Below are 26404 nucleotides of genomic sequence, written 5' to 3'. Positions count from 1 at the left end.
CACCCAATGATGTAGGAACATTATAGGATCGCCTTGTAGGATTCTGACACTCTGATAAGCACTGAGCGCTTCAGTCTAACAGGAGGGCGAAAAAATGATCAAGACTTTTTTGCTTACATATCACTAGATAAGCAGCATTTATTCAGTGTTACTAAAGGTTGACCCATACACTGGTATACGTGCCTGGTGGACCTATTCATTAATTATTAACGCATTAGGGACCAAAAGGACCAGCAAGAACAAGACTTATTAGTCATTATATCTAATTACTGAATGAAAATTACGCAAAAAAAACTGCTTCAGTGTTTGTAGTCACTATGAGTTCCAATAGCCCAATTGGGTCACAAGTGTCGCTTACACAATTCAAAAATGTGGATAATAAAACAGGGGAGGTAAACAATGGATATATAGAAGCAGACGATCTTAAAGATTGTAAAAGCACAAAGGTAAGTCAAGAAGAGATCCTAGAATTTTTTGAAATCCCTCAATAAAGAACTTTAATTCTGCGCTATGCTCTCTTTTGTATGTTAAGTATATCTATCTAGCTCTAGATCTAATTTTCTGATCTTTCTTCTTTTCTGGGTAAGGATAGAAAGAGAAATAAAATATAGATCTAGATCTAGGAGTAGGATCATCCATCTAGGAAGGGTTGTTTAAAAAAAATTGAACAGGTAACTATCGCAATTACATTCAGATCTTTATATCTATAACGGTACCACCAATACGATATAGTTTTGAACGAAGGACTTCATCAATATCAATAGGTCATAAGTCTAGGCTACATATAAAGAAGAGAAAGAAATGAAATGTAAAGGAAATGCAAATATAGCATCTACAGTCATTAGGATTCGATAATAAATAAAAGTTTAATGTCTAACAAAAATGTACTGCTATTTTCAATAAAGGACCTTAAAAAATTCGATTTTTATTAGCATGCCTTCAAAAAATATAATAACATAAAATAGCTGCGGTAAATCATTAACTGAAATGGGGCGTTTTTTTGTGTGTTTTTTTTTTACTTTAATAAGACAAAAAAAATCGAAGATTACTAAGAGAATGGCGGATGTTATAGCGTAGGGAGGGAGAGGAGGTGGTAGTTCAATTAACTCTCTATATAGCATAGATTTTGACCAATGATAAAGGCAAGAATTAAACTAATCAAATCAAAGTTCTGTTCCTGCAAGTTTAGTACTACCAAAATGAAAGCCTTACTAACACACCATGTGCCACTGGTCTTTACAAATCAAAACTACTTACACACATAGTGATGAGAGAATGCACTCTGAGGAGTGAGAGGGTTAATCAGTACGTTACGTGCCGGACATCTAACTTTGAAGACCGGATCTCGAGAAATACTGCGAGGAAAAGTCAGGTCACGAAGACCTTGTAACCAATGTCAAGAAAAGTATTTTAGAGAGGAACGACTATGTAAACATGAAAATTTACGGGCCCAAAACTAGCAAGGAATTAAGAGAAGGGGCAATAACAATTCATGTAGCAAGGAATTAAGAGGAGGGGCAATAACAATTCATGTAGTAAGGAATTAAGAGAAGGGGCATTAACAATTCGTGTAGTAAGGAATTAAGAGAAGGAGCAATAACAATTCATGTAGCAAGGAATTAAGAGGAGGGGCAATAACAATTCATGTAGTAAGGAATTAAGAGAAGGGGCAATAACAATTCATGTAGCAAGGAATTAAGAGAAGGGGCAATAACAATTCATGTAGTAAGGAATTAAGAGAAGGAGCAATAACAATTCAAGTAGTAAGGAATTAGGAGAAGGAGCAATAACAATTCAAGTAGTAAGGAATTAGGAGAAGGGGCAATAACAATTCCTGTAGCAAGGAATTAAGAGGAGGGGCAATAACAATTCATGTAGTAAGGAATTAAGAGAAGGGGCAATAACAATTCATGTAGCAAGGAATTAAGAAAAGGAGCAATAACAATTCGTGTAGTAAGGAATTAAGAGAAGGAGCAATAACAATTCATGTAGTAAGGAATTAGGAGAAGGGGCAATAACAATTCGTGTAGCAGGGAATTAAGAGAAGGGGCAATAACAATTCATGTAACAAGGAATTAAGAGAAGGGGCAATAACAATTCATGTAGTAAGGAATTAAGAGAAGGGGCAATAACAATTCATGTAGCAAGGAATTAAGAGGAGGGGCAATAACAATTCATGTAGCAAGGAATTAAGACAAGGGGCAATAACAATTCATGTAGCAAGGAATTAAGAGAAGGGGCAATAACAATTCATGTAGTAAGGAATTAAGATAAGGGGCAATAACAATTCATGTAGCAAGGAATTAAGAGAAGGGGCAATAACAATTCATGTAGTAAGGAATTAAGACAAGGGGCAATAACAATTCATGTAACAAGGAATGAAGAGAAGGGGCAATAACAATTCATGTAGTAAGGAATTAAGATAAGGGGCAATAACAATTCATGTAGCAAGGAATTAAGAGAAGGGGCAATAACAATTCATGTAGTAAGGAATTAAGACAAGGGGCAATAACAATTCATGTAACAAGGAATGAAGAGAAGGGGCAATAACAATTCGTGTAGCAAGGAATAAAAAGAAGTGACAATCAGAATTCTTGTGGTGTATCAATAGACAACGGTACAGTTGATCGTTTCTAACATCAGTGTGTCAAATAAAAGAGGCGCTGTGGCTGAGAGGTAGAGCGCTTGGTTTCCGAACTGTGTGACCCGGGTTCACTTCCTTGTGAAGACTGGGATTTTTTTTTATTTCGGGATCCTTGGGCGCCTCTGAATCCACCCAGCTCTAATGGTTGCCTGACAAAAGTCGGGGAAAAGTAAAGGCGGTTGGTCTTTGTGCTCGCCGCATTACACCCTCGTTACACGTAGGCCACAGAAACAGGCGACCATCGTCTGTTCTATAGACCACAAGGACTTTAACTATGTAAAATAAAAAAATACATTTCTCATTGTGATTGGAGCTAAGTAGGTGAAGCCCAGTCCGGGATCCATTAATTAATTGCTTAATTAATGACAATGTCTTCTTTTACGGATGAGTGCAATGTTTAACATGGCTACACAAACCCAGTTGTGACCTATATATTTTTCCACATCTGATGCAGACAAAGCTGTTGTCAGCCGGGGGTCTGTATTAAGTTTTCTTTTATGCGCCTGTCTTCTACAAGAGCTCTCTTCACAAATGCGCCTGAGTTGTGTTTACGGCGGTGGGCGTCTCTGTTACTTCTTCTTTCCTTGATATAACACACGCAAATGCAAGCAAAGCGTCTTACATTTACAAGTGACAAATGGCATTTAAATAATGCAAGACGATCTTCGCATGACGTGACAAATATTCAGTGATAAGCCTACTCGGGATAGTCGTCTTTCCGACGCCCCCTAAAAAAATGTGTATTTGCGTATTTAATAATCAACCTATAAAATTAAGCGATTTTAATATAGTTCGTCCATCGTGGTTCGATGATGACCACTTTGTCATCCAAGGGGCTGAGGGCTTTGCACTGGGGTTTTATGCCTCCTCATGTGGCTGGTGAGACCTATGTGAGCCTGGAATGTTCTGCCGCACACTGGGCAGGTTATTCCAGCTGGAGCTAGTGTCAATCGTCTTGTTTTTCTTCTCTGGCGTTTTTCTTCTGCCTGCGTTGTTCTTTTTTCCTCAGCAACCTGTGCGCCAGTTTTCACAGCGCGACGCCATGATGCTCTGTCATGTGCCTCTGTCTCCCAGGTGCCAGGGTCTATGCTGAGGGTGTCCCTGAAGCGCTTTCATTGCCCACCTTGCGAGCGCTTTCCTTCGCTTAGTTGTCCATACAAGAGTCGTTTAGGGATGCGGTGGTCTTCCATTCTGTAGACGTGACCTGCCAATCGCAGCTGGGACTGCATCAGGATTGTGTGGATGCTTTGCAGACACGCTCTTCGAAGGACTTCTGTATCTGGTATTTTATCTTGCCATTTTAAGCGATTTTAATACCTAAATCTTAACTGGTATAGCTTTGTATTTACCGGACTCCTGATCGATGGCGCGGTGTTTGAGTGTTAAAGCGCTTGGCTTTTGAACCGAGGGGTCCCTGGTTCGAATCCTAGTGAAGACTGGGATTTATTATTTCGGGATTGTTGGCGCGTCTTTGATCCCACCCAGCTCTAATGAGTATCTGACATTAGTTGGGGAAAGCAAAGGCGGTTGGTCGTTGTGCTGGTCACATGACACCCTTTTTAACCGTGGGCCACTTTTTTTTTATACTTATACTCTTCTTTTGCTGCTGAGCTGTCAGCTCTTTTGCAGACTGTGCCAAGGAAAAATAGTGTGCTGTTCTCTTCAGTTGTTCAGCACTGCCGTACAGGGTGTTGGTTATGTTGGGCTGGAGTGGTAGTAGGGTCTGCCTAAGGTGGATTAGGAAGGGGCATTCAAAGAGGATATGGTTTACGGTTTCATAAGGGTGAGGTAGCGTTAGGGTAGGGAGATAACATTTAAACACAAATGGTAAAAGTTTCATATTTTTTCGTTTTATCGTAATTTTAATATTTTGATCAACCCAAAAAAAAAAAAAAAGCGTAAATTAATGGTATTAAAAAACATTTTGGATTTCTTGAGCCACTCAATTGAAGAAAAGTTAATGGTTTCACAACCAGTTACCTGTAAACGATTTTTACAATACTTATACCAACACCCTCTGTCACAATTTTAATTCATATAACTTCTTCCACTTCCCATTTAGGGATATAGAATATGATGTACATAATTATCCCTAACAAAAAAAATCAATAAAAATGTTAACAACTTTGTAAATTAATTAAGTTTGATATGGATTAAGAGAAATAATTCTTACAATATTGAAAGATATGGCTATAAATGTACATTTCTTTCCCTTACATAAGTTTTTTTTTAAAAAGCATTTTGCATGTTTCTTTCTACTATTGGTCTTTAAGCATTTTTTCCTCTTCAATATGCAATCTTTGATTATTAATGACCAGTACTGTGCAAATGATCTACAATAATACTTTTACAAATAAGCTTAAATAGCCATGTGCATGTATACATACGTGTGTGTAGGCCTGCGTGTGTGTGTATGCCTGCGTGTGTGTAGGCCTGTGTGTGTGTAGGCCTGTGTGTAGGCCTGTGTGTGTAGGCCTGTGTGTAGGCCTGTGTGTGTGTAGGCCTGCGTGTGTGTAGGCCTGTGTGTGTAGGCCTGTGTGTGTATGCCTGTGTGTGTGTAGGCCTGTTTGTGTGTAGGTCTGTGTGTGTAGGCTTGTGTGTGTATGCCTGTGTGTGTGTGTAGGTCTGTGTGTGTAGGCCTGTGCGTGTGTAGGCCTGTGTGTGTAGGCCTGTGTGTGTGTAGGCCTGTGTGTGTGTAGGCCTGTGTGTGTGTGTCTGTTTTCTCAACTAATTCTCATATATCAACACCATAACAGGCACACACACAAACACTCAGATAGAAGCGCACACATAGATCTTATAGTGTATATACACTGCTCCACAGATTGACCAGTCTGACGTCGCACACTACGACCACCACATCGACCCAGCCAATGGTCAAGCGAATGGACATGTCGTGGACGTGGACGGCTCCTACGATGAAAGCGGCGAGTTCCTTCTCAAGAAGAAGGAGTTTGATCCCAAGAGCGCCAACCTGTGCTCCCGCGGAGTCATGGTGGCGCAGGAGGGATTAGCGTACTTATGGAACAACAACAAGGTCAATATTTTCTAGATTCTAGATTCTTTAACTCTTTACCTACCAGACATGTGAAAAAAAATGGAAATTGGTATTGGTATAGACGGCTTTAACTCTTTACCTAAAAGATCATGTTAAACAAACATTTGTTTAGACCAGTGGTCTTCAACCTATTTTGGCCTACCGCCCCCTTTTCGATTTTTTTCTTTAAAAAAATCCGCCAGCGCCCCCCTCTAAGAAAAACAGTTATAAAGATTTATTCAGGCGCCATTTCGCTCTCACTGGCATAGAGAAAAGTATCTGGCAGCATTCTCTGGCAGCAGATAGCCTCTGAGAGAAACAGTTCGAGAGCTCTTACAAAAACTACGGGACAAACGTTTGATACTCAAAGAAAAGCCATTATTGAAGACAGGCGCAAAAGACGGAAAGAAAAATAGAACACCAGCATACAACGGCTTTGTCTACATAAAATTCGGGAAAATATGTAGGTCGCAGTTGGGTTTGCGTAGTTATGTGAAACACTGGACTCAGCCGTAATCTTTGGAATTAAAGGCAAAAACAGCCAATATTATCATTATACAAAAAAATATGTCAAATAATTTTCAGTGATTACACACAAAAATTAATTTTAAAGACTTTCTTTCAAATCCTAAGAATAGTCTCCGTTTAAATTTTTGAATATTAGGGCCTACTGTTTTTTGGTTTAATTGTAAATTTAGTTTTATTTTTTAATATAAATATATTTTAATTGATGAATTCACTACAAAAAGAAATTAAGCTAATGGGAACCTTGTGCCCCATGCAGTCTGACAATATTAGAAATTTCAAGCTTTAAATTAGCCAAAACAAGGCGAAGGTCTCCTCTAGTGGTTACATCCAGTCTATTTCTTTGCTTATTCATTAAGTTTGTTAAGCACTGAATCTATGTTAACCATGTAAGTTTACTGAAAAGCTAAAACATAATTCTAATTTCGACCACAGTTTTGGAATTTTACTGAAACATTTCAATGCAGCCACATCTCTGTTGTGCCTCCAGGGGCGTAGCTAGGAATATCCATCGTTTGGGGGCTAGGGGGCTTGACATCTCTGGGGGCCGCTGCATTTTGCGTAATATTTAATTCAATTAATTAAAAAAGCACTAATTTGCCCCCCCCTTTGAATGGGGACCCGGGGGATTTAAAATTTTCCCCCCTCCCCCCACCCTTGAATGAGGACCCGGGGGATTTTCAAATCCCCCCTCCCCCCACCCTAGCTACGCCACTGTGTGCCTCCTATGTTTACATTCTTTTTACTGAAGACGTAGTTTTGTGAATCTATTTTTTCATGCAACTCAATTTAAACATCAGTAACAGATGTTTAATAATTGTCATTTTTAAATACATATTAAGTACATATTTTAAAATTTTAGAAGCGAATCTTAATTTCTTCATAGAGCATTGTTATGTGAATTGCATAGATATCGGTGTCCTTGGGCAGTAATTCATTGTCAACAAACAGGTTATGTGAGATTGTTAAACTCTGTAAAATAGATTTAATATCTCGATAAAAGAGAAAATGATATTATCAATAAAAGTCAATCTCTTTCCTAGCAGTCGGAGGTTCGTTTCATTCATTTGTGTTAGATGCCTTCCTTGTAAAACATTTTTTTAGCCTGCTTTAAGTCATCGCCAATCGTTGAATCTTCCCGTTTCTCAAAAGCAAAAATTCTTTAAGAGTTAAAAAAAAACGAGCCATAACAAATAACAAACCCCTTTCGAAATCCAGCGAACTTCAGTTTACAACAAGAGTCTAACACCTTTTTCATCATTTGTTTCATAAACTGTTGAAAGATGCGCTTATTTTCGGCATGGGCTTGCATTTTATTTACAGTTTTATAATTAGATTCAAATATAAATGAAATTGCGGGCTAAACTTTTCTTGTGCATCATAACTCACAAGGTGAATAGTGAATAGATTTGTTCTTTATTCTATATTACTTATGAAGTCATTGTAGCGCCCAACCACTGGTGGTTTCCTATATGTCCTCATAAGCTACATAACTAGACAATTTTGAAATAATATTTCATCTCTAACAGAAAAAAAAGTCTTTTTGTGTTACATATGTTTTAAAACGAATTTAATTTTAATTAATTTTTCAACGATATCACAAGTATTTTAAAAAAAAGCTATGCATTTTTCTAAGAAGCCATTAAAACATATCCTGCTTTGCCGTTTTTTTTTGTTTTTAATATTGTTTTAATTGTAGATTTTTATAATTGTTCATGAATATTCTTAAATTATTTTTGGAAATCGCTATATGTTCGTGAAGCGGACTTGGTTTCATAACCTCATCTTAAAATGCCATCAAATTAGAACTTACTTTTTTTCTAGTGGCAATTCACTAAATAGCAAGGAAATATTACATGACATACCAGTGAGTTTTCGTAACAACATTTTAGCAATGTTTTTTTGTTTTTAAAAAGTTAAAATATTCTTTGAAATGTTACCTTTAATGTTTTTTGCAATTAACATTTACATATCAATATACTAACATATGTAGATAAAGTAAACTATAATCTAAAAGGCCTATTACCTACTTTGTTGATCAAATCTTAAACGTTTATACGCGCGAGATCCAAGGACAATAAATACTCTCCGATCACAGCAAAAGAGTAAGAATTTAAAAATAGAAAATGGGATACCCGAACTCAATTTCTAACGCTGTTTCTGTTCTTAAATTAGAAGCAAGTTAACTATATAATTTGTCCATATTTAGTTTCCCAGCTTTAATGTTGAACAATTTTAAAATTGGTTTTGTTTCAGAGCACCTTTAGTTTCTTCTTTATGCCCAGCGCCCCCTTACCGCCCCATTTTGTGCCCAGCGCCCCCCTACCGCCCCTTTGGCTCTCAGCGCCCCCCAAAATCTCGAAAACGCCCCCTAGGGGGCGATATCGCCCCCGTTGAAGACCACTGGTTTAGACAATGGTGCGAGGTAGACTTTAACTCTTTCCCTACCAGACCATGTTAAACAAACATTTGTTTAGACAATGGTGCGAGGTAGACTTTAACTCTTTCCCTACCAGACCATGTTATACAAACATTGGTAAAGAGAGATGCGAGGTAGGCTTTAACTCTATCCCAACCAGACCATGCAAAACAAACATTGGTATAGACTCAGTATAGAGCTAATAGAGCTATAGACAATGATCCGAGGTGGGCTTTAACTCTATCCCAACCAGACCATGCTAAACAAACATTGGTATAGACTCAGTATAGAGCAATAGACAATGATCTGAGGTAGGCTTTAACTCTATCCCAACCAGACCATGCTAAACAAACATTGGTATAGACTCAGTATAGAACTATAGACAATGACGCGAGGTAGGCTTTAACTCTATCCCAACCTGACCATGCTAAACAAACATTGGTATAGACTCAGTATAGAGCTATAGACAATGATGCGAGGTAGGCTTTAACTCTATCCCAACTAGACCATGCTAAACAAACATTGGCCTAGACTCAGTATAGAGCTATAGACAATGATGCGAGGTAGGCTTTAACTCTATCCCAACCAGACCATGCTAAACAATGTTGATATAAACTCAGTATAGAACTATAGACAATGTTCCGAGGTAGGCTTTAACTCTATCCCAACCAGACCATGCTAAATAAACATTGGTTTAGACTCAGTATAGAGCTATAGACTATGATCCGAGGTAGGCTTTAACTCTATCCCAACCAGACCATGCTAAACAAACACTGGTATAGACTCAGTATAGAGCTATAGACTATGATCCGAGGTAGGCTTTAACTCTATCCCAACCAGACCATGCTAAACAATGTTGATATAAATTCAGTATAGAACTATAGACAATGTTCCGAGGTAGGCTTTAACTCTATCCCAACCAGACCATGCTAAATAAACATTGGTTTAGACTCAGTATAGAGCTATAGACTATGATCCGAGGTAGGCTTTAACTCTATCCCAACCAGACCATGCTAAACAAACACTGGTATAGACTCAGTATAGAGCTATAGACTATGATCCGAGGTAGGCTTTAACTCTATCCCAACCAGACCATGCTAAACAATGTTGATATAAACTCAGTATAGAACTATAGACAATGTTCCGAGGTAGGCTTTAACTCTATCCCAACCAGACCATGCTAAACAAACACTGGTATAGACTCAGTATAGAGCTATAGACTATGATCCGAGGTAGGCTTTAACTCTATCCCAACCAGACCATGCTAAATAAACATTGGTAAAGACTCAGTATAGAGCTATAGACTATGATGCGAGGTAGGCTTTAACTCTATCCCAACCAGACCATGCTAAACAAATATTGGTATAAACTCAGTATAGAGCAATACACAATGATCCGAGGTAGGCTTTAACTCTATCCCAACCAGACCATGCTAAACAAACATTAGTATAGACTCAGTATAGAGCTATAGACTATGATGCGAGGTAGGTTTTAACTCTTTCCCAACCAGACCATGCTAAATAAACATTGGTATAGACTCAGTATAGAGCTATAGACTATGATCCGAGGTAGGCTTTAACTCTATCCCAACCAGACCATGCTAAACAAACATTGGTATAGACTCAGTATAGAGCTATAGACAATGATGCGAGGTAGGCTTTAATTCTATCCCTACCATACCACGTTAAACAATTATTGGGAATGGGAGGGGAGAGGGTCGACAAAAATGGTATCAAAACACCACATACGTGTCTCTAATTAAATAATAAGTAAATATAGCTTTCATATAGCGCTACTTTCATGCCTTTTACTGGTGACTGATCATATCATTTATGGACAACGCACACTATTGGGAGATGGGGGGAGGGCGCCCCGATAATTTTTGTTTCCAGGCGCCTGGCACGCCACTAGCTCCCTGCTAACGCTATCGTAAGCAAACTAAAGATTATATAAGGACAAAATCATCCCGATTTCACAAGGCTCCCTGTCTAGTCTTCAACTGATGCAGGTAAACTCAGTTCTGTGTAAGTCTACCTGGCCTTAACGTTGACAAATCGTACATTGCCTAGCTAAAAAAAAAAAAAGAAAGCGGATGACGGTATGGGATTTCAAACAAGGTCTTGTCAGCACAAAGGAAACGATTTTTTTAAAAATAAGGCCTAATTATTTTTTAGAAAACGAAAAATACTTAAGCTTTGTATTTACGTGGGGCGAAAATAACAATAAAAAAATGTCGTTGTATATATATATAATATAATATATATTCCATACGGGATACGTGTCCTGCCCAGAGTAGCTGTCGGACCATTTGAAGTCCCTCTATACCAGCGGTTCTCAACCTATTATGCTCGGTGACCCCTTTTTGAAATCCCCCACTCTGCCGCGACCCCCCCCCCCCCACACACACATACAGCAAAAGAAGAATAGACAATAACCATCCATATTTTCGATGGTCTTATCGTCAATCGACCCCCAAGGGGGTCGCGATCCACAGGTTGAGAACCCCTGCTCTATACTGCCCATCAAGGACATCGTTGTTTGTAGTGCGGTCTTGCCACCGTATGTCCATGATGGACCGCAAGCATCTTTGGTGAAAGGGCTCAAGTAGTCCCAGTTGCTTTTCATGTATAGTGTCCATGTCTCAGATCCATATAGAAGGGTTGAGAGAACCACCGCCTGGTAGACATCGATTTTTGTATGCAGGCGGAGCGATTTATTCCGCCAAACTCTCGCCTGAAGGCGTCCAAAAGCGCTATTGGCCCTAGGCCATATATATATATATATATATATATATATATATATATATATATATATATATATATATATATATATATATATATATATATACATCTCTCATTAAGTAGCATTTATTCTCCTTAATTCGAAATCAAACAAAATAATTAATCACCAACAATAAATTGACTAATTGTTTAATTTTTTGATTGGTTCGTGTCTTGTCAGGCTCAATGAATAATTATAAAATGTTTTAACTTGATCAAAGAATTGGAAATAGAAGACAAAAACATGTTTAAACTTTTTACCAGACAAAGTTGATATACGCTTTGTAATGATCCAATTACGCTTCTTTATTACAGCGTATTATTATGGCGGTCTTCGGCATCATCTGTCTGATGCTCTATGTGGCCTACTTTGCCTACGCGATGTACTACAGGTTCGGAGACGAAGGTTCCATTCGTCTGCTGGTGTGCACCATCATCGGCGTCCTCCTCCTCGTCTACAACATGGTCGTCTCCAAGCGCATCGGCTTCGTGAAGGAACACATCAACAAGTTCACCACAGGTAGCGACAAGGCGAAAATAAGAAGAATCATACGCTGGTAAGAGGAAGTTTCTAAATCAAATAGCCCCACAATATATTCAACATGTCTTATAAAAATACTGACGTTGCTTCAAAAAAAAAAGAAGATGATTACGTCCTACGCGTCATGCATTTAGTCATGCAATGTTAACCAATGACCTAAATTCTGCCACGTCGCTTGTTTTCCTGGCTGACTCAGGCAACCCATTCCATGCTCTAATAGCACTAGAGAAGAGGGAGCATTTGTGCAAATTTGTACTAGCATATGGAACGAGGAATGTGTCTTTATCTTTGTGTCTTTCTGAGTATTTTATTAGGTTTTGTTCATAGACTATATATAATATGTAGGCTCATTGCGCAAAGCTGGCAGTCTATTTATAACTAGTCTATGGTTTTGTTTTTGTATTTGATGATTATGGTTCAGCGTTTTATGTATAATAGCCACTTTACTTTTAAGTCTTTTTGGGACTTTTATCCATTACCACTTCCGGCAATACCCAAACGGAACTGGTTCCCATGCTGAGAACAATTAAACTAACAGCTGTCGATAAATCGGTGATATTGATACCTCCATATATTGATCTCATTTTATTTTCCCGACATATTGTATTTTTCTTTTTCTTTTAGGGTTTTGTACTTGATGAGTACAGTTGCTATGGTAACACTAATCATCATATTTGTTGCCATTGACGAGCCAAGAAACCTCCTCTCATTGGCAGGCTTAGCAGCTTTCCTGTTGATCTGCTTTCTGACGTCACACAGTCCCGCCATGGTAAGTGTGATATTGAAATAGAACTCAATATGAGCTGATCACCCATTGGTTTATATGTATAGTCGAAAAACAAAACAAAATTCTAGAAGCTTCATTTCTACACCATAACTCCAATTTTGTATAATAAATTCTAGCTCAACTTTTACATTAAGGTCTACGTGAGCTCTAGAATAAGACTTTTGGTAATCATGATTTAACCCTAAAAGCCCTAAAAAAAAAAAAAAAAACAGCAAAAGGTTGCAGAAGATGTCTGGCTTGTATCGGAAGGGCCTACTGCTCGTGGCGCAGTGCTATCCGACTCATCGAAGTTATGGACAATGAAACCTTAAATACTCGATTCTATTCGTCTCAGTCATATTGGAAGGCGGTGCTACCTGTGACGCTTATCTTATAAAATACAGACTTAACTTCAAAAAGAAGTTGATTACGTCTTACGCGTGCCTTTTGATTAATCTAGTGATGCATGTTAATCAATGACTTAAACTTAGGCAACCATTCCATGTTCATGATTTCTCTAATATTATAGTAAAGTTCCCCTTTCAGACCTTGTGGTCTATAGGGCAGATGATGCAAAGGCATCTGTTTCCGTGGCCTACGGTTTACGAGGGTGTCATGTGTCCAACACAACGAATATTCCCTGGGAGAACTCAGAGGCGCCCAAACATCCCGAAATTGAAAATCCCAGACTTCACCAGGATTCGAACCCGGGACCCCGGTTCCGAAACCAAACGCTTTATACCGCCCTAATAGAACTAAAGGAGTGCCACTGCACTCCAGCATTCTATAGACTCTGAATCCGGCTCTAGGAGGGACCCGTAGAGCAATGGTTTAAACTAAAATGTAGATTTGAGACTAGTGAGATTTACTTGTTCAGAGAAAACCCAATGTTCCCACCCTTCTCCTTTTCTAACCTCAATTGCGAGACAACTAAATTAAAAAGATCCAGATCTAGCTTTATTTCAAATTAAGTTATCAAAATCTAGTCTTAAATCTAGACGCCTTGAGTTTAGGTCTAGAGTCTAGCAATTATAGATTTTGTCTATAGGCATTAGGCCTATAGATCTAAGTTACTGACAATAATTTTGAAACATATATAGGTCTGTGTTTTTTGAAGATCGATTTACATTACAAACTTGAAGAGGTCAACCATGGATGAATTTTTTTTTATTTTGGTTTTATTTGAAAAGAGTCCTACACCGAAGTTCCAGCACCTGTTCCAGACACTGAGCATGTCTTTCCACCCAGGGCCAGGAAAATGTCAGTTATGAAGACTAAGAACTAGATCAATAGTAAGAGTAACAAACAAAAAAATCCACCTATCTTATTCATGGTAATCAGTAACACAGACTAAAAACGCGAAATACTTGTAAAATGTTTTAGATCTCTAGAGTGACTAGAGTCTACATCTTTCGAATGTTCCTTCAGAGTTGAAGTTGAACTAAAGACTAAAGTCACTGAAGATTATTTTCAAGATTTGAAGATAGGTTACTTCGTAGTCCAAACCTCCCACAGGACTACAGGAGGGGGCAGGGTTTGAACCCAGAACCATCAATAAATCCAAACGACAGTCAAGCGTGCAAATCGCACGCCCAGGCAGCCATCCTTGGCGACCTTGGTCACACTTGGTGTTATAGACTCTAATAAATGAAAAAAAAAATGTCACGGAAGGCACATAATGATAATACTACATAGTCTAGATCTAATAGTAATAATTTACTAATAATAGACATAGATGAAGATGATATAGTAGACCATCATTATCATACTAATCATAGATCTAGATTTATATATGATATCAATGATGAAACTATCAAAAAATCAAACAAAGCATTAGCCTTCATTAGGGTTTATTTGTATTTTGAGTTTTTGATACATTGGCACAATTTAGGCCATGTCGTGCCCCATTAGGATTTATTAAAAGAAATTATTACAAATCAAATAAGAACATAAAACTAAAATGTTATTTAACCTTGGTTAGGTCAATAATTATTTTAATAGAATATATGCATCCTCTGTTTGGGACCCCTCAACTCAACATTAAGAAACTGGAACAGACACAAAATAGAGCAGTGAGATTTATAACAAACGAATATTCAGGTTTGACTAGAGTAACACCTTTAGTAAAATCAATATAAATTAGAAAGCCTTTAGGAGATTAGACTCAGAAGTAAAGTATATAGCAATGTAGCCTACATAAAACACTGAACCATAATCTTCAAATACAAAAACAAAATTTAATAAAATACTCAGAAAGACACAAAGATTGAGGCACATTCCTCGTTCCATATGCTAGGACAAATTTGTACAAATACTCATTCTTCCCTAGTGCTACTAGAGCATGGAATGGGTTGCCTGAGCCAGCTAGGAAAACCAGTGACTTAGCAGAATTTAGGTGATTGGTTAACATGCAAGACTAGATGCATGATGCGTAGGACTTAATCATCTTCATTTTTGAAGTAACGCCTGTATTATATAATATATAAGATCTGTATTATATAAGATAAGATAAAATACCTGAATCCCTCACCGGCTAGCAGAAACAAATAACAAACCCCCAACCTATAAAAGGCACTGACGACATAATAACAGAAAACCTTAAAAAGGCTGAAACATTCAATAAATATTTTGCCAGCATTAACAAGTCAAAGCCAAGAAAACAACTGGACCAGGCCTTTAGTAATATCTTAAAGAAAGAAGAAAAAGCTTGAACAGTCAACTGTCAGATCTTTGACACTCCCTTCACCCTACATGAGCTCAATACTGCCCTAAAAAGTCTCAAGTCAAGAAAATCCCCTGGACCCGATAAAATAACAAATGAAATGATCCGGGGACTAGGACCACAGGCCCAAAACTGTATACTTAACTTTATCAACCATACTTGGAAAACTGGAGACATGCCACAGGAATGGAGAACCGCAAACATAATACCCATTTTAAAGAAAAATAAACCACCTGAAGACCCAAAAAGTTATAGACCAATATCTCTAACATCCAACATTGGCAAAATGGCAGAAAAAATTATCAATAACCGACTTTATTGGTGGCTAGAAAGTACTTGCTCACTCCACAATGCACAAGCTGGCTTCAGGAAAGCAAGTAGAACAGAAGACCACCTCTTTCATTTTATCCAGGACACAGTATAAGGGTTTCATGAAAACAAGCACACTACAGCAGTATTTATAGATTTGCAACAAGCCTATGATAGAGTGTGGAGAAAAGTTCTATTTTTGAATATGAAAAAAATGTACAGCTGGATCAGGGCATTCTTACATATCTTGGTGTAAAACTAGACCAAAGGCTGTCTCTAAAACACTTTATGGCAGATTTAAAAGAAAAGGCATCACAAAAATTAAACATAATAAAACACCTAGCAGGAACATCCTGTGGAGCTGAAAAGATAACCTTAAGACAGTTATACACTGGATACGTCAGATCTGTAATGGATAACTGTCCCTCCATACAAGTAGCTGCCAACAAAACCTATCAATCATCATTAGACACAATCCAAAACCAAGCCTTGCGGCTAATTAGTGGAGGTATGAGAACTACTCCAACAGCAGCCTGTGAAATAGACTCCCATTATTGAACCTCTTAAGTTAAGGCGCAACCGAGCAGCATTAGAAGCTATTGAGAGATACAGAAGGTTGGAGGACGATCATCCTAATAAAATACTAACACAGAGAAATAGGAAAAACAACCAAAAAAAGCAAAGGACTCTGATCCAACTTACTGTCGAACTAGCCCTAAAACACCACCTACCCAATAACAGAGAAAAAATTACCAGATTTTCAAACATTACGCCCGGACTAAACTACAAACAACCAACCATCAAAACACATTTACTAAATAACACCTTAACAAAAGAATCAAATCCACTGGAGCTCAAAGTAGACACGCTTGAAACTATTGAAAGCTATCAAAAAACAGCTATCTATATATATATACAGACGGATCGGCTTTCAAAGCCACCATCAATGCTGGTCTTGGTGCCTTCCTGGTCTTCCCTAAAAATAAACTCTTTGAGATAAGCCCACCCTGTGGTGATTACTGCTCAAACTTCCAAGCCGAAATTGAGGCAATTACCATAGCACTACAGACAGTGGAAAAAAATTATATGAAGGAGTGCAACCACCATCAGATATTGTTGTCTTTACAGACTCCCAATCTACTCTGCAAGCACTTAACAGCAGCACCTCAAACAGCCCAAGAGAGTTGACAGCACTAATTGTGATAATCCATCAGATGATATCAAAATAAAATATCAATATCACACTACAGTGGATCCCTGGACACATTGGCATCATGGGAAATGAAAAGGCAGATAAGCTATCAAAGGCAGGTTCATCTATGGAACAACCAGATAGACCTGTTAACTACCTCACCCTAAGGTCAATGTTAGTCATCAATCACAAAGAGTAGTGGCTCAACCAATGGGCGTCAGGAAACACAGGCAGAGCCATGTACAAAGAAATGACTACGCCTAACAAACTGGACAGTATTAACTTCCTCCCCCGCAAAGAACAATCTACAATTTTCCAACTAAGAACAGGACACACACCACTACTAAATTACCACCCGAACAAAATAAACTCCACACAACTCCCCCTTTGCAGACACTGCACCCACCCCTTTGAAACCGTAAACCATATCCTCTTTGAATGCCCCTCCCTAATCCACCTTAGGCAGACCCTACTTCCACTACAGCCCAACATAACCAACACCCTGTACGGCAGTGCTGAACAACTGAAGAAAACAGCACACTTTTTTTTCTTGGCACAGTCTGCAAAAGAGCTAACATCTCAGCAGCAATAAAGCTGGCTAGAAGAAGAAGAATCCCTCAAAAACAATCTATCCAACAATCAATACAAACACTTGATTAGAATCTGAATCAGTGAATCAATCAGTGAATGGCTAATTAACTTTTAAGGATTTAAGCACCACGAACTGCTGAACAAATTAAACAAATGCAATCCAAACATTCGACGATAAAAATCATGTGGGAAGCGTGGTCGAGAGGCCAAGTGCGCTTGAACTTGGCTTGGCTACCTAGAAGGGGGCTCGAGGTTCGACACCCGACTCGGGCAGAGTTGTGTTTACTGAGCGCCTAAAGGCAGCACGGAAAACCAACTCCTAGATACCCCCTCCCCCCCACCGGTCCACAAATGAGATTGGACCAAAAGCGCTCTGAGCATGCTATAAGCATGAAAGTAGCGCTATATAAAAGCTATAATAATAATGTTGTAGCATTTTAAAAATTGAAATAGACTTACATCTCTAGATTTAGATAAATAGATCTATTTCTAGATCTAGCCTAAATATAGATATCTTAAAGCTAATATCTAGACTAATTTATCTAAATTTAATAAATGTAGACTTCATAATTTAACTCTAGTACCTAGTAGATGTATCTAAATCATGATTAGTAAATCATGACTTAAGTTAATTTTTTTCTTTTTGCAGGTCAACTGGCACCCGGTATTTTGGGGCTTTTCTGTTCAATTCTATTTTGCTATTATTATCCTGAAGACAAGGTGGGGCTATGAAACGTTTAACTGGCTTGGTGACCGGATTACAGAATTCTTGGCCTACAGTAATGCTGGTGCGGCTTTTGTCTTTGGTGACTATGCCAAGATTACGCCATTTAATGGGCCACCTATTGAATTCACAGGAATTTACACTTTGCACTATTTTGCTTTTGCGGTTAGTATAGGACCATGTCATTGTGTAAATTAATTTTGTTAGTCAATGATAGGCCTATTATATAATATATAATTAAAGCTATGCACCCAATCAATGCAATCAATGAATAGGCCTATAACTGATCATGAAATTTAAAAGAGGCTTTAATTTTTAGCAGGGTTTTATTATTAAAATGTTTGTAAAATGTTTTACATGTTTCGGATGTTCCTTCAGAGTTGAAGATGGTTTACTTCCAAGTCCAAACCTCCCACAGAACGACGGGGATGGGAGCGGGAAGGGTTTGAACCCGGGACCATCTATAAATCCAAACAATAGTCCAGCGCGTAAACTGCACAACCAGGCAGCCATTAATAATTACTACATATATTAATTCTTATATTGCTGATATAAGGCCGTTAACATTTATTTCTATAAGTAGTAGGCTATCTTTGATTTCAAAGATTAAGGATGAGTGCAGCACTTCACATGACCATACTAATTCATTTGATATTGTGATCTGCTTATTTGATAAAACTGTTGTCTTGAGTGGACACAAAATATCTATTTATTTATGTGAACTTTGAAAAATGTTTATTATGTGGTGAATATTTTATACTAGCTGGATAGGACCTGCAGCATGTGGCCTTAGTTTGGGTATTACTGATGTTGTGAATTTGATTTAGTTCTATGTCAAACATGGCGAATGTTCCCTTTACATTTTTAATAAATTTTGCCACGAAAATGAAAGTAGTGTGAAATGGGTTTAGCCGTTTAGACAACATATTGATATTGAGAAAACAGGTTTACCCCGATTCGTTAAAAATACTTTTTTAGGGACATTAAACATACACTGCAATCACGCCATGATCTAAGGAACATTTATGCCAAGTTTTATCAAGATTTGTCAAACAATTGATTTCTATGCAGGACATTAAACATACATATACCTAACATTCAATTATATATATTAGATCTAAGTATTATTCCTGATTCTGTTATTTAATATTTATTTCACTTTATGTTCATCATATATAATAATTTTGTTCAATTTTTGTTTTTCAGATCATGCCTATCATCACATTTTTTAGCACCGTGATTTCCATTTTGTATTATCTTGGAATCATGCAGGCCATCATAAAGGTTATAGGTCACTTCCTTTCTTTTTGCCTAGGCACGACACCTACAGAGTCTTTAAACGCTGCTGCCAATATATTTGTTTCCATGGTATTTATTCTTTTATTTATCATTTTTTTAAAAGATAATTTGTCCTTAGTTATACTTTTAAAAATTTCATTAATTTAAAAAAAAAAATTAATGTTTACTTTACACTGCCTTGCAGACGGAATCACCTCTGATGATCCGCCCATTTTTGGCCACAATGACAGCCTCAGAACTGCATGCTGTTATGGTTGGTGGTTTCGCAACCATCGCCGGAGGTGTTCTTGGGGCTTACATTGGTTTTGGAGTAAGTTGAATGTAGAACCCCACATTTTCGCAAAGTAAAAAAATAATGGTACTGTAAGTATTGTTATAAATCTGGTGGTGACTTAGATGAAGGTAGTGGTGTGTGTGTGTGTAGACAGCCGACACAAATCGCCCCAGACCAGAGCTAGACGAGCTGTCAACCGTGACAAGCCGATACTGCCAACTGCGTTGACTGGCAAAGTTTGAAGAAACATCTAGAGTAAATACTACTCAGGCCAGGTACGTGGGATGTGGTCATGTGATTAACCAAAAGGGTTGAGGGATGTTCCGTCTGGTTCTAGAAGGCCACAGGGACCCTATATAAGAGTGAATGTGTCAGAGTCAAGTCCCTTCACGTTACCTTGCAACTTTACAAGTACGAGTCAGAGTCAAGAATAAGTCTAGTGTGAAGTTGGTCCGGAACAGAGAATCGAGTACAAGTCTAGGAAGAGGCGGAGAGTTGATACAGCGTTACAGATTTGATACGTCAGAAAGTGAAGCTTTTTTTCGGTGTTACGTTGTTGCCAATCGTACAGTATTGGCTGTGATTCATTTGGACATTAAATTATTACCTTATTTTGGAGCCCTCAGTTGTCAAGTTCTATAAGTTGGTGGCATCAGTTTCCAGAGAGCCTGATTAGTGAGAAACGTTACAGTATTTAGAAGTCTATTTACCATGACATTTCCACGTTTTCACATTTCATTCAGATGCATACAAATGTTTCCGTCTAAAAGAGTCGTAGATGAAAAAAAAAAGAACTTAGACCTTTAGCTGACAGTGGCTCTGTGTCAGATCATATTATATGCCTATGGCATAATAGGTGGTTTTCAATGTGAAATACTGCACATATTGACATTCGGACTTGACAAATAGGGTAAAGAAAAAGTCAAAATTTCTTTCCAAGGCCTAGCATTCTTTATTGAAGCCTATCTTTTCTGTGGCATTGCAATGACCAACCACATTGAATACGCCAACTTATGTCAGTTGAAATTCTTAAATAAAATATCAGTTATTTGTGAAAGTCCTACTCTAGACCCTAGAGTTCTAACTTTTTTACCATAGGACTGCAACTGGTACTTTATAGTAAAAAAAAAAAAAAGCCCTTATAATTCTTCTCTTTTATTGGATTTTTTATTCATCATCAGATGGCAAATGATAATAACTGTTCATTTGAAGCAGATTTTGACTTAAAAGGATTGAGTTGGTGTTTATCCAAACATTTAAATACATATAATATTTTTAGTGCATCTTACTCTGTATAGTGTAAGATGGAAATAATGACTTTGTTTTTCATCCTTGTAGGTCCCTGCTGATCACTTGTTGTCAGCCTCTGTCATGTCTGCCCCTGCAGCTTTGGCCATCTCCAAACTGACATACCCTGAGGTAGAGATACCGATTGTAAAGTCCCAAAACTTCAACAGGATTGAGAAAAGGTACGTTTGTTTCTTTGTATGGGTCAGTGGTAATGTAGGCACTTATTTGACTGCTTCTTTGGGGTCAACACTTACTTATTTACTGCCATTTACTCTCCTGTACAGAGAGTCATTATTCTGTTTTACCAATGCTAAATCTATTGGATATCCAATTAAATAAAGCCCCATCAGTTATGTCCTATTCACAATGCAGGAGTCATTTTGGCTTGGGAGTCAATGAGACAGAAAATACAACCAGGTAATCTGGTGGTGGGATGAGAGTGTTTTTTTTTTCTTAGACTAGGGTCACAGAACCAAGTCCTCGACTTTTGTGAACAATCCATAGATTTGATATCAGACTACTCATGATCTAATGTTGTCAGTAAAATGCACACAGAGATATTCACCACACTCTGAAAGGGTCTTTTTAGTCAGGAAATTCATTGAATATTTCCCCAAAACCAAATTTCCTTTTATTTCCTTTTTGTCTCATTCTTTTATGTTAGGGAGGTTTTGTTTAGTTTTACAGTAAAATAGACAAGTTGTAAAAAATGTTTGTTTAATGTTTTACATGTTTCGGATGTTCCTTCAGAGTTGAAGATAATTACTTCCTAGTCCAAACCTCCCGCAGGACAACGGGGGGATGGGAGCGGGCAGGGTTTGAACCCTGGACCATCGATAAATCTGAACGACAGTCCAGCGCGCAAACCGCACGACCAGGCAGCCATCAAGTTATTTTGAAGATTTATTTTTCTCAGCTAATTGTTGTACACTGTAAACATTTTATTCAATTGGAAACATATATGCCACAAAATCAGGCTTACAAACAAACCTTAGTTTTCTTGCCTATTATTATTACACCTCCTTATTTCCATTAATCTTAAACTCTACATAGTGTGCATTTCAAATTGATATTGCCATTACCAAACCCCGAAATTCATACGTTGGTTCACTCTGTGGTGTTGTAATAGGCATTAAACATGATGTTTTACAAATTCTAACAATCCATGGGTTCCTAGTATAGTCCTAGTACAGTCCTGGCTTATTGACTGATACTCTTGTATTATTTGACAGCAATGAGGGTAATGTAATAGAAGCAGCATGTAACGGTGCTGTCCTTTCAGCCAAGATCATTGCCTGTGTTGTGGTCAATGTGATGGCATTTCTCTCCCTCCTCAAGTTTGTCAACGCCACGCTGACATGGTTTGGAGACAGAGTCGGTATCAAGGATTTCACATTTGAGGTATTTGACAGTGTCAATGTCTTGTTTTCAAATCTCTGATTCTCATCATCCCATTTTAGCAGAAACATTCAACTTACGTTTTTGTTTTGTTAAAGAAGTTAAAGTTTTTTTATTACCAAAATGTTCTTATTGATGTTTTTTAAACTGTTAATTTGTTTCATTATTACTTTTATTTCGACTTAATTTCGCCTACTAATGTTTGATGGCCTGCAATGATTAAAAATAATAATAATCTTTATTATCAACGAGAACAAAGAAGCCATGAGGAAATTAGCCTTACAATTTGTAAATTTAAAAAAAATACATTATAACTATAGAAACAAAATATACATTCACACTTTAGTTTCACTTAACGTAACATTTGAAATGTTTACATCAGATAGAGCAGTTCTATTCAATGGTTTGATTGAGTCTGTTTTTTTGTAAACAGTATCTTGTATCTCCATTGTAATGGTGACATCTTAAAGTCCTTGCCCAACTGGGTGTTTTTTTTATTTTTAAAATCTTTCTAGCCTTCTTATGAATGTTACTCTCAAAAAGTTGCCAGAATGGAGTTTGTTTGCTACGTTTGTTTCACTTAAGAAATATTAATAATTTCTTTTCCTCCTTGGCCTTTCAGCTTATATGTTCATACATATTGTATCCTGTGGCTATATTCATGGGAACTGAACCTGATGACTGTCGCCAGGTGGCAGAGCTTGTTGGTGTTAAAACATTTACCAACGAATTTATAGCTTACCAGTGAGTGCAATTTTTTTTACATATACATTTTTTTTTCTAACACTGCTTATTTTTAATTTCTTGTATAGCTTTTACTTTCTCCTTTAAAAAAAAAATTAATTGCCTAGTTTAGCTAAGGCTATGGTTAGATTAAAAAATAGTCAGTTTAGAATTTTCATATAAAAGATGCATGCTTGTACCAAGCATAGAAATTCTATCTTGACTGTACAGTGTAGTACATCAAACCTGCAGAAAATTCCTTGGGGTATGATGACCTTGCTCATTAAAGATCAGGCTAGGTGACCTGAATTAAATGCAACTAGACTATTCGAAATAATTCCTTTTTCAATATGGAAGAGTTAATTAAATTTAAATTGGTTTTGTTTAAATCTAATTAATATTTTTTAAAAAACAAATACTTATGTTACATGTTGTATTTATAAACTATCTTTGTCTGTTGTGTAATGTTGTTTTCAGAAACTAGACTTTAAAATGTTGATTTTGTAAAACAATGTTTACATGCGGTGACCTAACTTTTTCTATAATAGCTAAATTATTCCAATGAATTTCATTACAGAAAACTTTCTGTTTTGATCAAGAATCGTAAAGAGTATTTAAGATATATAGGCCAGTTTGGCTCCAACATGACCTATCACTTCAGTGGTGATGATCTGATTCTTAACAACTGGAACAACACTCGATTGGTTAAAGGTATCATGTCGGTGAGTAACTCGAAGACACTGTTTCATTTTGTAACAGAATAATCATCTTTAAAGTCATTTAATTTTTAAAATTTAGATTTTGAAATAAGAGTGAAAAACAAAAATATCTATTTCTTTACAGCATAGGTCTGAGATTATTGCTACATATGCTCTCTGTGGCTTTTCCAACATTGGCTCAATGGGTATCTTGCTAGGCAGCTTGTCAGCTATGGCGCCTTCACGAAGAAAAACAATGGCTAGGATTATCTTCAGAGCCATGATAGCTGGCAATATTGCTTGTTTTTTTACTGCCTGCATTGCAGGTAAGTTGTGTTGACCAAAACATCATTTTATTTAAAGTAGCAATGAAGTTAAATAGATTAAAGAATTATTTGGCGGAGTTCAGTTTAGGGCTATGCATCTGTCAAGGCAACCAAGAAAATTCATTGGATCCCTTATCTAATGAGTTGTTTTTTTTTTGTTTACATTTTATAATTTTCCAATACAAATTTTTTAATGGTGAATTTTGTATTCAAGAAAATGGATACATAAATCGCTATCCTTTACAATAAACTCTTAAAGAGTAAAATATTTAAAATAAATTATTTTCATTTCTCACTCATTTGTTTTATTTATTTTTTTTTAGGTCTTTTCTTTCAAGAATTTGATTAAGTATTTGGACACACAGTGCCAAGAGACATTCCAAAATTGTTTCAGAACTTTCTGATCTTCAAAAGCATTCCATTTTTATAATGCCATTAATGTTTCACTAAAATGAGAAACATTTAGAGAAAAGATGTTATTTTTCTTACCAATCTTATATCAACTCTGTCTGTCTGCCTGGTCAAAATCTTTTACACATTATTACTCCCAATTCCCATTCTTGGATCAAGTTGAAACTTTGCCCAGTATTCATGGTTGATGGCAACACATGAATCAATTTAACAATGAACCAATTAGTTAATGAATTAGTCATAATTAATTCACTTTGGTTTATATAGTCTCTTAAATTGTCAAGACTAAGGTAGAGAATTAGGTTGCCTATTAATGAATAGGTAAAACATGTCCTTCCATCTTAGAGGCTTAGCTCGAATTCAGACTAGAGCAGCTTTTTTTGTTTAAATTGCTTTTATAAAGGCAGCATAGAAACCTCTCTGATACCCCACTCCCCATTACCCAACTGGTCCACAATGGTAATTGGACCATAGCGCACTGAGAACGCTATAAAAGTTAGGCTAAATTAAAAATAATTTATAAAAATATTTCCAATCGCACAAATTTATTATTGTTAATAAAGATCTGTTTATAAAAAAAGCTAAGGCTTACATAATTGATTCAAAATAATTGATGCAATTTCACTCATTATAAGCTTTGTTTTTTTTTTAAAGTATTTTTTTTATTTAACTTGTTACATCATTATACTTAATGTAAATATTTAAATATGTTGACCTAGAGTTTGTTATAAAATGGCATTAGTGTTTTTACTTGTGTGGTGTCAGTAGTTCTTTTGTTTTATTGGCTGCGAATTATGTTCAATCGGAGTCGGGCATGTCATGCAAAAGACTAAAAAAGACATTTTACGGACAGCAGTAATAGGTCTATAAGTTGTAAATTGTATCAGCAACACAACCAAATCAAAAAGGAAATTTTCCAAAATGTAAAACGAAATAGATTAGTTGAAAGAATGCCGATACAAATCTTATCGTTGCATTGTGTAAGGGCTAGAGGACCCTTTCATACTTGTAGTGTTTCAGAAGGCAAGGGAAATAAACGTGGCCATTACTGCCCTTGATTAGCATGGGTATCAAACGTCCAGTAGAAGATATGAACTTTCCTCCACAAGCAAGTTAAGCCATATTTGTACTCATTTGGTGGCCATATATCACAAACCAAAGTTGGAAAGGAAATTTGTAAAGTGAAAAGAGACCTTACAAATAGGCCTCAGCAAACATCAGCTGTGTCTGCATAAGCCTATTACAGCTGAGTTTGAGTAACTAAGAGAAATACGAGAAGTACAGTGTATACAGTCATTTTATTGGCATTATTATAAGTGAATTCTATCTGAAAATATTTTGCTCGTGCAACTTAAAGTGTGTTCATGATTGTTTAAATCTCGGGTACAGTTGAGAGCATTCTAAAAATCTTGAATAAAACTTTAATTCCAGTTTCCAACCATAAATTAACCTTGGCAGTCACCAGCGATGTACCAACCAGAAATATTTTCGAATATGGTTACTAATATTTTTAACCCAAACGTTCATTCGAAATGTGTACACTATGCATTGTATTTATTTGATAATTATCTTCTACCTGAGTGTTCTCAGAGAACGTCTACAGGGCAGACTAAAACATATTACTTTTTATTGTCTTCTTTGTTGAAATCAGTCCTGTGAATGTTATCACAATGTAAAGAAGGAAGATCGGATGTTTGTTATTTTAAATATGTTTTTATTGTGTACTATGTAGTTA

The 26404-nt window shown here is 36.9% G+C and overlaps 1 protein-coding gene across 1 annotated transcript; it reads left to right on the top strand.

Moving 5' to 3' along the window:
* On the top strand, nucleotides 1–24880 carry LOC106065031 (solute carrier family 28 member 3-like). The gene is made up of 13 exons (XM_056018356.1): nucleotides 1–446; nucleotides 5469–5681; nucleotides 11721–11962; nucleotides 12571–12715; nucleotides 18176–18415; nucleotides 19457–19618; nucleotides 19734–19859; nucleotides 21162–21292; nucleotides 22346–22514; nucleotides 23134–23255; nucleotides 23812–23956; nucleotides 24078–24258; nucleotides 24582–24880. Exons 1-13 carry the CDS (start codon nucleotides 318–320, stop codon nucleotides 24605–24607), a joined length of 2031 nt encoding a protein of 676 aa, XP_055874331.1. The 5' UTR covers nucleotides 1–317; the 3' UTR covers nucleotides 24608–24880.
* The last annotated feature ends 1524 nt before the right edge of the window (nucleotides 24881–26404 follow it).

Source organism: Biomphalaria glabrata, chromosome 1 (assembly GCF_947242115.1).
Source record: "Biomphalaria glabrata chromosome 1, xgBioGlab47.1, whole genome shotgun sequence".
Taxonomy (NCBI): Eukaryota; Metazoa; Mollusca; class Gastropoda; family Planorbidae; genus Biomphalaria; species Biomphalaria glabrata.
This window is presented reverse-complemented; position numbering and strand designations above follow the sequence as displayed.

Excerpts from the sequence above, each read along its gene's own strand:
- LOC106065031 (XM_056018356.1), top strand. The coding sequence starts at position 318 with ATGAGTTCCAATAGCCCAATTGGGTCACAAGTGTCGCTTACACAATTC. Across the intron at positions 11,963-12,570 it reads ATAAGAAGAATCATACGCTG|GGTTTTGTACTTGATGAGTA; the intron begins GTAAGAGGAAGT and ends TTTTTCTTTTAG. Across the intron at positions 23,256-23,811 it reads AACGAATTTATAGCTTACCA|AAAACTTTCTGTTTTGATCA; the intron begins GTGAGTGCAATT and ends ATTTCATTACAG.